The sequence below is a fragment of the Thalassophryne amazonica genome, unplaced genomic scaffold (assembly GCF_902500255.1).
Source record: "Thalassophryne amazonica unplaced genomic scaffold, fThaAma1.1, whole genome shotgun sequence".
NCBI lineage: Eukaryota > Metazoa > Chordata > Actinopteri > Batrachoidiformes > Batrachoididae > Thalassophryne > Thalassophryne amazonica.
The window spans coordinates 1,477-18,512 of record NW_022986652.1 but is presented as its reverse complement, the minus strand read 5'-3'; the positions used below and the strand labels follow the sequence as shown (position 1 = coordinate 18,512).

General features: G+C 37.6%; 1 protein-coding gene across 1 annotated transcript; it reads left to right on the top strand.

Moving 5' to 3' along the window:
• The first annotated feature begins 10,139 nt into the window (after positions 1-10,139).
• LOC117506331 (transmembrane protein 81-like) lies at positions 10,140-13,203 on the top strand. The gene is made up of 4 exons (XM_034165819.1): positions 10,140-10,364; positions 10,506-10,651; positions 12,409-12,524; positions 12,912-13,203. The coding sequence occupies exons 1-4, from the start codon at positions 10,140-10,142 to the stop codon at positions 13,148-13,150; spliced, it is 726 nt and encodes a 241-aa protein (XP_034021710.1). The 3' UTR covers positions 13,151-13,203.
• Positions 13,204-17,036: the final 3,833 nt, after the last annotated feature.

Below are 17,036 nucleotides of genomic sequence, written 5' to 3'. Positions count from 1 at the left end.
TATGAAAGATGCTGCTACATTTATACTGTGTTTCTGTATGAAAGATGCTGCTACATTTATAATGTGTTGCTGTTTATGAAAGATGCTGCTACATTTATACTGTGTTTCTGTATGAAAGATGCTGCTACATTTATAATGTGTTGCTGTTTATGAAAGATATTGCTATATTTATAATGTGTTGCTGTTTATGAAAGATGCTGCTACATTTATAATGTGTTACTGTTTATGAAAGATGTTGCTGTATTTATAACGTGTTGCTGTTTTCATAACATGCTGCTACATTTATAATGTGTTGCTGTATGAAAGATGCTGCTACATTTATAATGTGTTGCTGTTTATGAAAGATGTTGCTGCATTTATAATGTGTTGCTGTTTAGGAAAGATGCTGCTACATTTATAATGTGTTGCTGTTTATGAAAGATGTTGCTGCATTTATAATGTGTTGCTGTTTAGGAATGATGCTGCTACATTTATAATGTGTTGCTGTTTATGAAAGATGTTGCTGCATTTATAATGTGTTGCTGTTTATGAAAGATGTTGCTGCATTTATAGTGTGTTGCTGTATGAAAGATGCTGCTACATTTATAATGTGTTGCTGTTTATGAAAGATGCTGCTACATTTATAATGTGTTTCTGTATGAAAGATGCTGCTATATTTATGTGTTGCTGTTTATGAAAGATGTTGCTATATTTAAAATGTGTTGCTGTTTATGAAAGATGTTGCTACATTTATAATGTGTTGCTGTTTATGAAAGATGTTGCTATATTTAAAATGTGTTGCTGTTTATGAAAGATGTTGCTACATTCATAATGTGTTGCTGTTTATGAAAGATGTTGCTATATTTAAAATGTGTTGCTGTTTATGAAAGATGTTGCTACATTCATAATGTGTTACTGTTTATGAAAGATGTTGCTACATTTATAATGTGTTGCTTTTTATGAAAGATGTTGCTATATTTAAAATGTGTTGCTGTTTATGAAAGATGTTGCTACATTCATAATGTGTTGCTGTTTATGAAAGATGTTGCTATATTTAAAATGTGTTGCTGTTTATGAAATATGTTGCTATATTTGTGTTGCTGTTTATGAAAAATGTTGCTACATTCATAATGTGTTACTGTTTATGAAAGATGTTGCTATATTTAAAATGTGTTGCTGTTTATGAAAGATGTTGCTACATTCATAATGTGTTGCTGTTCATGAAATATGTTGCTATATTTATGTGTTGCTGTTTATGAAAAATGTTGCTACATTTATAATGTGTTGCTGTTTATGAAAGATGCTGCTACATTTATAATGTGTTGATGTTTATGAAAGATGCTGCTACATTCATAATGTGTTGCTGTTCATGAAAGATGTTGCTATATTTATAATGTGTTGCTGTTTCATAATGTGTATTATGAAAATGTATTAATGTATAATGTATTAATGTGTGACCTTTGACATTGTTTTATTCATCAGACTGTATTAATGTGTGACATGTGACTTTACTTTATTCACCAAACTGTATTAATGTGTGACATGTGACTTTACTTTATTCACCAAGATGTATTCATGTGTGACATGTGACTTTACTTTATTCACCAAACTGTATTAATGTGTGACCTTTGACATTGTTTAATTCACCAAACTGTATTAATGTGTGACCTTTGACATTGCTTTCTTCATCAGACTGTATTCATGTGTGACATGTGACTTTACTTTATTCACCAAACTGTATTAATGTGTGACCTTTGATATTGCTTTCTTCATCAGACTGTATTAATGTGTGACCTTTGACTTTACTTTATTCACCAAACTGTATTAATATGTGACCTTTGACATTACTTTCTTCATCAGACTGTATTCATGTGTGACATGACTTTACTTTATTCACCAAACTGTATTAATGTGTGACATGAGACTTTGCTTTATTCACCAAACTGTATTAATATGTGATGTTTGACTTTGCTTTATTCACCAGACTGTATTAATATGTGACATATGACTTTGTTTTATTCACCACACTGTATTAATGTGTCACATGTGACTTTGGTTTATTCACTACACTGTATTAATGTGTGACATGTGACTTTCCTTTCTTCATCAGACTGTATTAATGTGTGACATGTAACTTTACTTTATTCACCAAACTATATTGTGTGACATGTGACTTTACTTTGTTCACCAAACTGTATTAATGTGTGACATGTGACTTTACTTTATTCACGAAACTGTATTAATGTGTGACCTTTGACATTGCTTTCTTCATCAGACTGTATTCATGTGTGACATGTGACTTTGGTTTATTCACCAGACTGTATTAATGTGTGACATGTGACTTTGCTTTATTCACCAAACTGTATTGTGTGATGTTTGACTTTGCTTTATTCACCAGACTGTATTAATGTGTTACCTTTGACTTTGCTTTATTCATCACACTGTCTTAATGTGTGACATGTGACTTTACTTTAGTCACCTAACTGTATTAATGTGTCATGTGACTTTATTCACCTAACTGTATTAATGTATGAGCTTTGACTTTGCTTTATTCTTAAGACTGTATTAATGTGTAACATGTGACTTTATTCACCTAACTGTATTAATGGGTGAGCTTTGACTTTACTTTATTCAACAAACTGTATTAATATGTGACATGTGACTTTGTTTTATTCACCAAACTGTATTAATGTGTGACATGTGACTTTGTTCACCAAACTGTATTAATATGTGATATGTGACTTTCCTTTCCTCATCAGACTGTATTAGTGTGTGACATGTGACTTTACTTTATTCACCAAACTGTATTAATGTGTGATGTTTGACTTTGTTTTATTCACCAGACTGTATTAATGTGTTACCTTTGACTTTGCTTTATTCACCAGACTGTATTAATATGTGACATGTGACTTTGTTTTATTCATCAGACTGTATATGTGACTTATGACTTTACTTTATTCACCAGACTGTATTAATATGTGACATGTGACTTTGTTTTATTCATCAGACTGTATATGTGACATGTGACTTTGTTTTATTCACCAAACTGTATTAATGTGTGACATGTGACTTTGTTCACCAAACTGTATATATGTGTGACCTTTGACTTTATTCACCAAACTGTATTAATGTGTGACATGTGACTTTACTTTATTCACCAAACTGTATTAATGTGACATGTCACTTTCCTTTATTCACCAAACTGTATTAATGTGTGACCTTTGACTTTACTTTATTCACCAAACTGTATTAATGTGACATGTGACTTTACTTTATTCACCAAACTGTATTAATGTGTGACCTTTGACTTTACTTTATTCACCAAACTGTATTAATGTGTGACCTTTGACTTTACTTTATTCACCAAACTGTATTAATGTGTGACATGTGACTTTACTTTATTCACCAAACTGTATAATGTGTGACCTTTGACTTTACTTTATTCACCAAACTGTATTAATGTGTGACATGTGACTTTACTTTATTCACCAAACTGTATTAATGTGTGACATGTGACTTTCCTTTATTCACCAAACTGTATTAATGTGTGACATGTGACTTTACTTTATTCACCAAACTGTATTAATGTGTGACATGTGACTTTACTTTATTCACCAAGATGTATTCATGTGTGACATGTGACTTTACTTTATTCACCAAACTGTATTAATGTGTGACCTTTGACATTGTTTAATTCACCAAACTGTATTAATGTGTGACCTTTGACAATGCTTTCTTCATCAGACTGTATTCATGTGTGACATGTGACTTTACTTTATTCACCAAACTGTATTAATGTGTGACCTTTGATATTGCTTTCTTCATCAGACTGTATTAATGTGTGACCTTTGACTTTACTTTATTCACCAAACTGTATTAATATGTGACCTTTGACATTACTTTCTTCATCAGACTGTATTCATGTGTGACATGACTTTACTTTATTCACCAAACTGTATTAATGTGTGACATGAGACTTTGCTTTATTCACCAAACTGTATTAATATGTGATGTTTGACTTTGCTTTATTCACCAGACTGTATTAATATGTGACATATGACTTTGTTTTATTCACCACACTGTATTAATGTGTCACATGTGACTTTGGTTTATTCACTACACTGTATTAATGTGTGACATGTGACTTTCCTTTCTTCATCAGACTGTATTAATGTGTGACATGTAACTTTACTTTATTCACCAAACTATATTGTGTGACATGTGACTTTACTTTGTTCACCAAACTTTATTAATGTGTGACATGTGACTTTACTTTATTCACGAAACTGTATTAATGTGTGACCTTTGACTTTACTTTCTTCATCAGACTGTATTCATGTGTGACATGTGACTTTACTTTTTTCACCAGACTGTATTAATGTGTGACATGTGACTTTGCTTTATTCACCAAACTGTATTGTGTGATGTTTGACTTTGCTTTATTCACCAGACTGTATTAATGTGTTACCTTTGACTTTGCTTTATTCATCACACTGTCTTAATGTGTGACATGTGACTTTACTTTAGTCACCTAACTGTATTAATGTGTCATGTGACTTTATTCACCTAACTGTATTAATGTATGAGCTTTGACTTTGCTTTATTCTTAAGACTGTATTAATGTGTAACATGTGACTTTATTCACCTAACTGTATTAATGGGTGAGCTTTGACTTTACTTTATTCAACAAACTGTATTAATATGTGACATGTGACTTTGTTTTATTCACCAAACTGTATTAATGTGTGACATGTGACTTTGTTCACCAAACTGTATTAATATGTGATATGTGACTTTCCTTTCCTCATCAGACTGTATTAGTGTGTGACATGTGACTTTACTTTATTCACCAAACTGTATTAATGTGTGATGTTTGACTTTGTTTTATTCACCAGACTGTATTAATGTGTTACCTTTGACTTTGCTTTATTCACCAGACTGTATTAATATGTGACATGTGACTTTGTTTTATTCATCAGACTGTATATGTGACTTATGACTTTACTTTATTCACCAGACTGTATTAATATGTGACATGTGACTTTGTTTTATTCATCAGACTGTATATGTGACATGTGACTTTGTTTTATTCACCAAACTGTATTAATGTGTGACATGTGACTTTGTTCACCAAACTGTATATATGTGTGACCTTTGACTTTATTCACCAAACTGTATTAATGTGTGACATGTGACTTTACTTTATTCACCAAACTGTATTAATGTGACATGTCACTTTCCTTTATTCACCAAACTGTATTAATGTGTGACCTTTGACTTTACTTTATTCACCAAACTGTATTAATGTGACATGTCACTTTCCTTTATTCACCAAACTGTATTAATGTGTGACCTTTGACTTTACTTTATTCACCAAACTGTATTAATGTGTGACCTTTGACTTTACTTTATTCACCAAACTGTATTAATGTGTGACATGTGACTTTACTTTATTCACCAAACTGTATAAATGTGTGACCTTTGACTTTACTTTATTCACCAAACTGTATTAATGTGTGACATGTGACTTTACTTTATTCACCAAACTGTATTAATGTGTGACATGTGACTTTCCTTTATTCACCAAACTGTATTAATGTGTGACCTTTGACTTTACTTTATTCACCAAACTGTATAAATGTGTGACATGTGACTTTACTTTATTCACCAAACTGTATAAATGTGTGACCTTTGACTTTACTTTATTCACCAAACTGTATTAATGTGTGACCTTTGACTTTACTTTATTCACCAAACTATTAATATGTGACCTTTGACATTACTTTCTTCATCATACTGTATTGATGTTTGACATGTGACTTTAGTTTATTCACCAGATTGCATTAATGTGTGACATGTGACTTTCCTTTATTCACCAAACTGTATTAATGTGTGACATGTGACTTTGCTTTATTCACCAAACTGTATTAATGTGTGACATGTGACTTTGCTTTATTCACCAGACTGTGTTAATATGTGACATGTGACTTTGTTTTATTCATTAGACTGTATTAATATGTGACATATGACTGACTTTACTTTATTAATCAGACTGTATCAATGTGTGACCTTTGTCTTTGCTTTATTCATCTGACTGTATTAATGTGTGACATGTGACTTTTGCTTTATTCACCAAACTGTATTAATGTGTAACATGTGACTTTATTCACCAAACTGTATTGTGTGACATGTGACTTTGCTTTATTCACCAAACTGTATCAATGTGTGTGACCTTTGACATTGCTTTCTTCATCAAACTGTATTAATGTGTGACATGTGACTTTACTTTATTCACCAAACTGTACTAATGTGTGACATGTGACTTTATTCACCAAACTGTATTAATGTGTGACATGTGACTTTACTTTATTCACCAAACTGTACTAATGTGTGACATGTGACTTTATTCACCAAACTGTATTAATGTGTGACCTGTGACTTTACTTTATTCACCAAACTGTATCAATGTGTGTGAGCTTTGATATTGCTTTCTTTATCAGACTGTATTAATATCTGACATGTGACTTTCCTTTCCTCATCAGACTGTATTAATGTGTGACATGTGACTTTCCTTTCCTCATCAGACTGTATTAATGTGTGACATGTGACTTTACTTTATTCACCAAACTGTATTAATGTGTGACATGTGACTTTGCTTTATTCACCAGACTGTATTAATGTGTGACATGTGACTTTACTTTATTCACCAAACTGTATAAATGTGTGACCTTTGACTTTATTTTATTCACCAAACTATATTAATGTGTGACATGTGACTTTACTTTCTTCATCAGACTGTATTAATATGTGACTTTCCTTTCCTCATCAGACTGTATTCATGTGTGACATGACTTTACTTTATTCACCAAACTGTATTAATGTGTGACATGTGACATTGCTTTATTCACCAAACTGTATTAATGTGTGACATGTGACTTTGCTTTATTCACCAAACTGCATTAATGTGTGACATGTGACTTTCCTTTCTTCATCAGACTGTATTAATGTGTGACATGTGACTTTATTTTATTCACCAAACTGTATTAATGTGTGACATGTGACTTTACTTTATTCACCAAACTGTATTAAAGTGTGACATGTGAGTTTGCTTTCTTCATCAGACTGTATTAATGTGTGAGCTTTGACTTTACTTTATTCATCATACTGTATTAATGTGTGACATGTGACTTTATTCACCTAACTGTATTAATGTGTCATGTGGCTTTATTCACCTAACTGTATTAATGTGTGAACTTTGACTTTGCTTTATTCTTCAGACTGTATTAATGTGTAACATGTGACTTTATTCACCTAACTGTATTAATGTGTGAGCTTTGACTTTACTTTATTCAACAAACTGTATTAATATGTTACCTTTGACTTTGCTTTATTCATCACACTATATTAATGTGTGACATGTGACTTTACTTTAGTCACCTAACTGTATTAATGTGTCATGTGACTTTATTCACCTAACTGTATTAATGTGTGAGCTTTGACTTTGCTTTATTCTTCAGACTGTATTAATGTGTAACATGTGACTTTATTCACCTAACTGTATTAATGTGTGAGCTTTGACTTTACTTTATTCAACAAACTGTATTAATGTATTACCTTTGACTTTGCTTTATTCACCAGACTGTATTAATATGTGATATGTGACTTTGTTTTATTCATCAGACTGTATATGTGACATATGACTTTACTTTATTCACCAAACTGTATTAATGTGTGACATGTGACTTTGTTCACCAAACTGTATTAATGTGTGACCTTTGACTTTGCTTTTTTCATCAGACTGTATTAATGTGTGACAGGTGACCTTTCTTTATTTACCAAACTGTATGAATGTGTGACCTTTGACCGGGGGCAGAGTTAGCCCATTTTTAGGATTGCTCAAACACCCCTAAATATGTTTTAAGCACCCCTAAAAAAATACATAAATAAATAAATAAATATATATATATATATATACACACACACACGAGGTATGTCTTTTTATTTTTTACAAAAACTATATGGATTTGAATCATGTGCGCTTGCATCAGCCAAGCTTGAACCTTCGTGCGCATGCGTGAGTTTTTTCACGCCTGTCTGTTGCGTCATTCGCCTGTGAGCACACCTTGTGGGAGGAGTGATCCAGCCTCCTCGGCGGATTTTCATTGTCAGGAAATTGGCTTATCGACTGCCTCTTTAGTGCATCAAAATTTTTTCAGAAACTGTGAGAGACAGCCAGTTGGAAACCATTCGGAAAATTCAGATGGCTTTCGGTGAAGATCTTTTGGGGATCACACAGGTTAAGGAGTGTTACAACCGGTTTAAAGACGGCGCACAATGGCGGAGGGTGCGCCGCGCTCCGAGCAGCAATCGGCAGGCTGAAACGACCAGATAATTTCCAAAGTGAAGGCTGTGTTGATCTGGGATGTCGTTTGACTATTACAGAAATGGCAGAAGATGTGGACATGGCACTTTTTCGGCACATTCCGCTGTTACAGGAGTTTTTGTCATGGAAAGAGGAGCGGAGGAATCCGCCACAGAGCCGCTAATGGCGCGGGACAAAGGCACCTCTGTGTTGGTCTCACAGGACATGTTCTAACGTGCCCAGCTTTTGCACCATTCGGAAGATTCAGACGGCTTTCAGTGGCTTTTCAGTCGTGTGACTATCTGAGAAATTGTGGACGAGCTGGTCATGCCACAACATGTCCTGTGAGGCTTCATCACGGCGTTGCTTTTTTGTTGTGCGCCTCTGTCCCAACGTGCGAATTCCTCCGCACGTCTTTTCATGACAAAAAACTCCTGTAACAGTGGAATGTGCCGTTCATTTCCAAAGTGAACGCTTTTGTTGATACGGGACGTCGTCTGACTAACAGAGAAATGCAAAAGAGTTGGACATCAGCACTTTTTTGGGGCTGGAGCCTATCCCAGCAGCCATAGAGCGCAAGGCGGGGTACACCCAGGACAGGACGCCAGTCTGTCGCAGGGCCACAAACAGACAAACAAACACAGACACGCCAACACACACACCTACGGACAATTTCAAAGATTCCAATCCACCTAATCCACATGTCTTTGGATGTGGGAGGAAACCGGAGCACCCGGAGGAAACCCACACAAACACGGGGAGAACATGCAAACTCCACACAGAAAGGCCACGGGAATTGAACCCATGACCTTCTTGCTGTGAGGCAATAGTGCTAACCACTAAGCCACCGTAATAGAGACACATGTCCTTTTTAATATTTTTGCTGTTTATAATTCATTTTTTAAACTCTGAATCAGTTGTTACACCTGACCTGGTAGCCAGCAGTAATCCAGGCAAAGTCTGCTTTTTTTTTAAGCTATAAATCAAACTGGAATTGATTTATTGATTACCAGTGTGGAGGAGTGGATAAGGAACTGACGGGGTTTGAATCATGCTCATGGTACCTGTCTTTGTCCTTGGACAAGACACGTAATTAATATGTTGTTTGAGTCCACCAGCTGTAAATGGGAACCAACCTTAACTGAGAGAGAAAGTCTGGTGGATTTTCATGATTTTAATATGTACACTGGTTGCACAGGATCAGAATGTGTGTTTTGGGCTTCACTTTTATTTTGAGATGCTCCTTTACTGCACTTCTCCAAAGATTGGACACTAATGTTAAGGTTGTCTTCATCCCCAGTTGCTCCTCAATTCCCCAAAGATGTCAATAAGTGTTTTAAGAACCTTTTGTTTGTGTCTTTCAGTCACTGCATAGTCAAAAAGGTGGTCCAGAAAAGGTGAAGGTACCTTTATTGAACAATAATCTAAAGTCTTATTATTTAAGAGAGTCCTTTCAGGGCCACCCTGTAGTCGAACTCGCTCCGTGACCACGTAGACACTTTGACAGATTCCACTGATCGACTGCATTGAGAGATGGACACGATGTTGAACTCTGCTAACAGCAAAAAAAATACTAAGTGCGACAAAACAAATGCACGTCTGATTTACATTTATAATTAGAAAGAAATCTCGAGCCTTTTGTTCCACAGTGTCTGATGTCTGATGTTGTTGCCATAGTAACCATAAAGCTGGTTAAATTGTTCCCCTGCTGGTCAGGCAGCGCCGGTGGAGCGAATAATTATTCAAATGTAAATGTTTATTAATGACACCTGTCCCCACAGATCCATCATACGTCAAAATGCATCATGTCCCTGTGAACATTGGTCTCCTTCTCTTCCTCCTCTTTCAACTTCTGACCTCAGCTGACCTGGAGGAGACAGAGCTCATGGACGTGGAGGTCGTGATCAGCAGGACACCCTGTAGCGCCACCTGTGGGGTGGGGCTTCAAACTGAGATGCTGTGTTTCCTCAGAGGTGGAGAGAAAGTCCTGGAAGAAGCACCAGGAGGTCAAAGTGACCTTGAGGTCTGACACAAAGCTCTTCCCACTTTTCATTCTTACATTTGGTCATAATTCATGACAATAACAATTATTATTGACTTTAATGACTAATGTTTCTGTTTCTCCTCATGATGAATTCTGCTGTGGAAAATATCTGGAACAAAGGTGTCAGACAAGTGTCGGGTCCGTAAGGTAAATTGTCTACAGATGTGGTGGTGTGGACTCAAGACCTTCACTGTGACTGTAGGAGACAGAGTGGAGCTCAACTGTCTGCAAGAGGTCTTGGAAGACAAGGGGAGGTTCTCCTGGAGGTAAGGTCTGAGAGGAGATGAATGGAAGGATGCAGAAGTGTCTTTTCACTGCTATTTGTTTTGGAACTAGAACGGCACTCAGAGAGTTCAGTCTTTATCCCTTCTGACCTTTGTGATGTTATAAAGTGAGGACACAAAAGACATAAAAGGATAAAACTCTGAGGCAGATCTGGATCACTAAAAAACATGACTCAACTCTTCACGAATAAAGACCAACTTTGCACAAAAATTTTACCAAAGCCTTTGTACTCCCTTATGCCGCTTTCACACCGGACGACACGCGGGCGACAGTGGCAACGGGTTGCCATGTAATCCCTATGGAAGGATGCGTTGTGGCGACACAAAAGTTCAAGCCACGCAATGCGACATGATGGACATGAATGAAGCGGCGCGAATGAAGCGTTTTTGAGTGATTGGCGCATTTGTGGCATGATATCACGTTGCGTTGCCCTCCTCCCCAAGTTGAAAAATCTGAACTTTTTCGTCTTGTCGCGCCGCGATGACCAATCAGGGACTGGATATGTAGTGACGTGGAGATGTCTGGAGTTTATATGTGGACATGTCCTGTCTCTGGCAACCAGCCTGTGAGCAGGACTTATGTCCCTTATTTCATAATTATGGGAGAGCGAGCAGCACCACCGCAGCAGCGGCAGCAGCCAGTTTTTTGTTTTTTATGTGAGCGCGTGAACGAATCATCTGTGAAGATTATTTTATTTATTAACTACACAGATGTATAATTAAACAAATGGTGACTGGTTTATAACACAATTATGACAGAGTTTGAGGGGAGAGCGAGCAGCAGCACCGCAGCAGCGGCAGCAGCAGTGGCAGCAGCAGCCAGTTTTTTTTTTTCACATGTGCGCGCGAGCGAATCGTCTGTGAAGATTATTTTATTTATTAACTACACAGATGTATAATAAAACAAATGGTGACTGGTTTATAACACAATTATGACAGAGTTTGAGGGGAGAGCGAGCAGCAGCACCGCAGCAGCGGCAGCAGCCAGTTTTTTTTTTTTTTTTTTCACGTGTGCGCGTGAACGAATCGTCTGTGAAGATTATTTTATTTATTAACTACACAGATGTATAATAAAACAAATGTTGACTGGTTCCTAAAACAATTATGACAGAGTTGGAGAGGAGAGCAAGGAACTGCAGCGGCAGCCTTTTTTTTTTTTTTTATTGTTTACATGTGCGCCCATGAATGGGACAGGAGGTCCTCAAACTGGGTCCTGGAGAGGCAGAAGTACCGCTGAAAGCGGCCGTCATCCAGACGCAGCTCCTGTGGCAAATAATGAAACTACCCGAATTGGGAACACCTCATGAGGATGTTGTGAACACAGGGTCGCCTCAAATGTCGCCTCTGGTGACATTTGTCAGCTTTCCACAACAAATTGAGCACAGCAACTCGCTCCGTTGATCAAGGTCTGCCGTGTTGACTTGACTGACAACTGGAGCCTGCAAGCAGAATGGAAGCTTCTCCTATTTGAGGACTCATTGGGACAAATTTTCGCAGCGAAAGCAGAGAGACACACCGGGTGATGGTGGCGCGTCCATCACCAGGCGAGGCACGCAAATTTGTGGTGTCGCGTGTTGTGCGGTGTGAAGGCGGCATTATGAGATACCACAAGGGCCACAACCAGTGCATCATGATTCAGAAGCTTCATCCAGATCTGGATGAAGATCAGTCAGGGCGATGTGACGTTTTGTTTCAGTGTGATGTGATGTTTCGTTTCAAGATGTGTCATTTTGTTTCAGGGTGATTTGGCGTTTTGCTAAAGGGCTCATCACTCCTGAGGATGCTCTGTTTGCTCATCTCAAGGCTCCTATGATGGACCGGGTGATTCTAGATCCAGTCACAGAGAGTGATGCAGGTAATTACACACACATATTAAAGACATCTTTACAATGACAACTAATATATTTCTAACAGTTCTAAAAAAAAAAAAAACACCCATTCAGTTGGTCTGATTCAGTGTTTTACGATTACAACTCTGCACAAATGGACTTCATGAGACAAAATACAGTTTCAATTGTTGCTTTAAAACTCAGTAATGATTACAAATATGAAAAAGTGCCTTAGATTGAAGATAAATCAGTGTGAGTAACTAATCATACAATTCACCAAAAATTTAATTGATTGACAAATTATACAAACTGAAATATTTTTGTGGCACTCTTCAAATTGAAAACATCAGCTAAAACACACACACACACTAAACAGCATCCCGTTTGATAAAAATCAATCTGGTTTCTTTCAGGTACCTATCGCTGCACTGTGCTGGACTCCGGCTTCCGCAGGGTGAAGAGGATCGAGTGGGGGATCCGGGTTCTGCCTGTTGGGTTTATGGATCTGCAGTACCACAGCTCTCAGGAAGACTGGGACCAGCAGAACCAGACTGTGACCTCAACCCAGCAAAACAAGGAGAGAACTGCACTTAAAGTGGTATGTTTTAATTTGAATTATTTTAGATTACTGTCATCCTGCTTGATTGGTTGAGGCTCAGTCTGTCAGAAGGACCTTCGGCAGTGAATTAACTGATTATTTTTGCAACACGCAATATTAAAATTGATCCCTTTCTGATATGTATCCAGATCATTATGATTTGGGCAAACAAAACATGTAAACATGTGCGCTTGGAGGGGGTCTTGCCCGGGGAGTAATTCAGTGCAGAACCGCCACTGTGGCCGATCGTGTTCACTGTCACCTTACCGATTTTTTTTAAACTAATCTTTAAAATTAGGATATTTTCCATTTTTGAAACTATAAATGATATTAAGAGTGTCCTCAGAACAGGCTGAATGTCTGGGTTGTGGGAGGTTTTTGCTCCTCAGTGTTTTTGTTTTCACTATACAAATTTTAAACATGTAAAAAAACAGAAATAAAGAAACGAAAATCAAAGTATGAATATCATATGTGCAAAACTGAGCAAGCACACAGGCGACAGTGTTGACAATGAGGAAGAAACCTCAAGCAGACCAGACTCAGAGGGGTGACCCACTGCTTAGGCCATTCTAACAGTTACAAGGTTTTTACAGATTGTACAAGAATGTCTTAACAACAGAAGAAATAGAAAACAGAAAAACAAAAACCAGAAAAGCAACAAACAGTATTTAATTGAAACTAAAAAGCAGCCCATCTGGGGTCTTTAATCCACAGATGTCCAGGTCCAGGTAGGTTCCAAGATGTCCGAGTTCCAGTCATTAGTGCACCAATGACGGGAAGTTGGACCTCTTGCCGGGGCTAAACACGCATTTAAAAGATGAATGACTGCTCGTCGCCTTGCCTCTGTCTCTTGTAGCTAATGTTACTGTGTGGTTAATGACTCAGCATGCAGGCGTATTTGTGAGTGTATTTCTGAAGCACGTTTTTACACACACGCAAACCGTGATTAAATCAGGCCTTGTAGCCCCAAAAATGCTGACTTTTACAGTGACTTTCCTACAATCTGACAGAGGTTCCTAAAAGTCAACTTTACAAAATAAGACTTTATTCATCTCACATGTTACATCAGCTCTTAAAAAAACACACAAGATGAGTGTGAATAGAGGAAAATGTGCATCAAACAGCGTGTGCAAGGATAAGCAATAATAATAATAATAATACTTGTAACAATACAAGATAAGAAAATGAGGTAGAAATAGAATATATATATATACACACACACACACACACAAACATGACTGAATTAAAAAATAGGATATATATAATAGGATGTAAATATATTCACAATATGTGAAGTGGAATTTAGATGTGATAAGGTGACATTAGTGCTGGGATGTGAAAACAAGTTATTGCACGTGAGTGTTATTGTACAGTCTGACAGCAGCAGGGAAGAATGATCTGCGGTATCGTTCCTTCTTGCACTGAGGGTGCCTCAGTCTGTCACTGAATGAGCTGCACAGCTCCACTACAGTCCGATGCAAAGGGTGAGAGGAGTTGTCCATGATGGATTTGAACTTGGCTAACACCCTCCTCTCAGCCACCTCCTCCGGAGAGTCAGGTGAGACAGGACGAGCTGCTCCATGGTCTTCATGAGGTGGGAGGTCAGGGCAACAGTGTTTTGGGAACCCGGACCACACAGGAGGTTTTCCACAGGGTGGGGACCACCCCCAGGCTGAGGCTCTTGTTAAAGATGTGGCTGAGGACCTCACATAACCTCACTCACCTCACTTTTATTTTTAATCTGAGCTGAAAGTTGTGTCCAAGGCTTCAGTGTCACTTGTTCCACTGCAGACAAACAAACGTTTCCTGGTTAAACCCTTTATATTTACACAGCTTGGTTTGTTAGTGAGGTTTAACGCCTTGTGACCAAGTAAAAACTCTGTTAACAAAATCCAGATGATCATGTTATTTCATAGAGTGATGGACATCAGTGAATAAATGTGACAGAACAAAATCATCCCAATCAACCCCATTTTACAAATAACCCATGGAATTATTTTTTACACTTTTATTTGGTGAAAGCAATTATTGTTTTTTTAATGTGCTAGATAATTACAGTTATTTATTCTTATTATCTGTAATAGTAATCAGAGTACTCAGCAGCAGTGTGTGTTTCTGTGTGTTGATGTAAAGGTGGTGATGAGTTTCGTCATCGGTGGAACGACATTTGGACTCATCGTCCTGCTCCTGGTCAGGACGAACAGACGACTGCTGAAATGGAAGAGATGGTCAAGATGATCCTGAAAGTTCCAGCTGGAGAACTGAAGAAATGTGAAGCTAAAGGTTCCACCAAAGTCAGCCGACTCGTTTCTTCATTTGTGTTCTCCATCGTGTCAAAATGTCAGAAAGTCAGTTTGAATAAAACTGTGAAACATGAAACAGTATTTGTTCAGTGACAGAATAGTAATTAAAAAGCTGCCATGGAACAAACCGTGACATCTCAACACATCCACATCATGACACTTTGTCATTTCCCAACCAGAGAGGGCGAGAACACAGACCTCTGCCAGGGCTGAGGTGTCCTAGAACTTAGACACCAACACCACGTTCACTAGAACACAGACCTCTGCCAGGGCTGAGGCGTCCTAGAACTTAGACACCAACACCACGTTCACTAGAACACAGGCCGGCCGTCTGCATAGGCCAGTCTGGTTATTACCTTCTTTCTAAGAAGAAGAAGCCATAAATATTCCAGACATCCTGTGGTTAAATGACATGACTCCACCTTACTGTATAAAACTAATCATGTCTGCAGCTTTGATCCTTTTGGACAGGATGACCTGGGTTCACATGCAGGTCTGTTAATGTCATTACTGACAGTGTAACAGTGATTTTAATCCAAATACATTGTGTTATTTATCAGAAGGCATGCTGCCGTGTCACTAATGACTCTGGTGACTTTTACCTTCTCTAAAACCATCTTTAGAAGTGACCTCATTACTGATCCCGTGCAAACAGACATGTCTGTAAATATTCTGTCATGTAATTTGTGGTGCTTCCTCTGTCAGGACTCTTGTGAGGTCATGGGCGGGGCCAAGCTGTATAAAGGTCTGTGACTTGTGTGAATAAAGAAGGACAAAGAAAATGTAGAAATAACGAGAGAAATAAACGGCACACACTTGTGTTTCCAAAATGGGGAAATGTGTCTCCTTCATCCATCACAATTTCTACAAGATTAACTTTTTTTTGAGCAGCAAAAAGCTTCATATTATGTATCTATATTTGAGAGGTGACAGTCGTGGAAAAAAAATCCCAAGAAAGTGCAAATTGGCCACAAATCATCCTGTGATAAAACTACATGACAAAGTAATGCTGTTTGAAGTGAGCAGCAGTGAGGGAACAGTAACTTTCACTTTAGTGGAAATGACACACACCTCAATAACCAGGAGGATCTTCATTTAACTATAAAAAATAACCATAAAAAGCATCATCACAACAGTTCAGTTTTACAAAGAGTGGAAAGAACTAGATTAAACTTACTAAAGTGTAAGTTCAACAAACAGTTAAGACACATTGATGTGTTCAGACAACTGTAATATCTCCCCCTGGTGGTACGTTGCTGGAACAGCTTTTCGGATCATAGCAGAAACTCGTTTCAGGAGAGAAAACGAGCAGACTCCATCCATCCATCCATCCATCCATCCATCCTCTAAGCCAGTTCATTGAAACCTGTGTTTCTGTGGAAGTGGGAGGAAGCCGCCAGAGGGAACCCACACAAACATGGGGTGAACATGCAAACTTCACACAGCAAGGACCTGGTCAGAAGAGAACCTGGAACCTTCTTGCTGTGAGACAGCAGTTCTAACAACTGAGTCACCGTGTCACCCACAGGAGCAGTACTCCTTCAACAGAACTTCTCCAAAGATCACACAGCTAACACTAAAAAAAATGAGCCAATCTGAACATTCATTCATTTATTTACATTTTGTTTTCCTTTCAG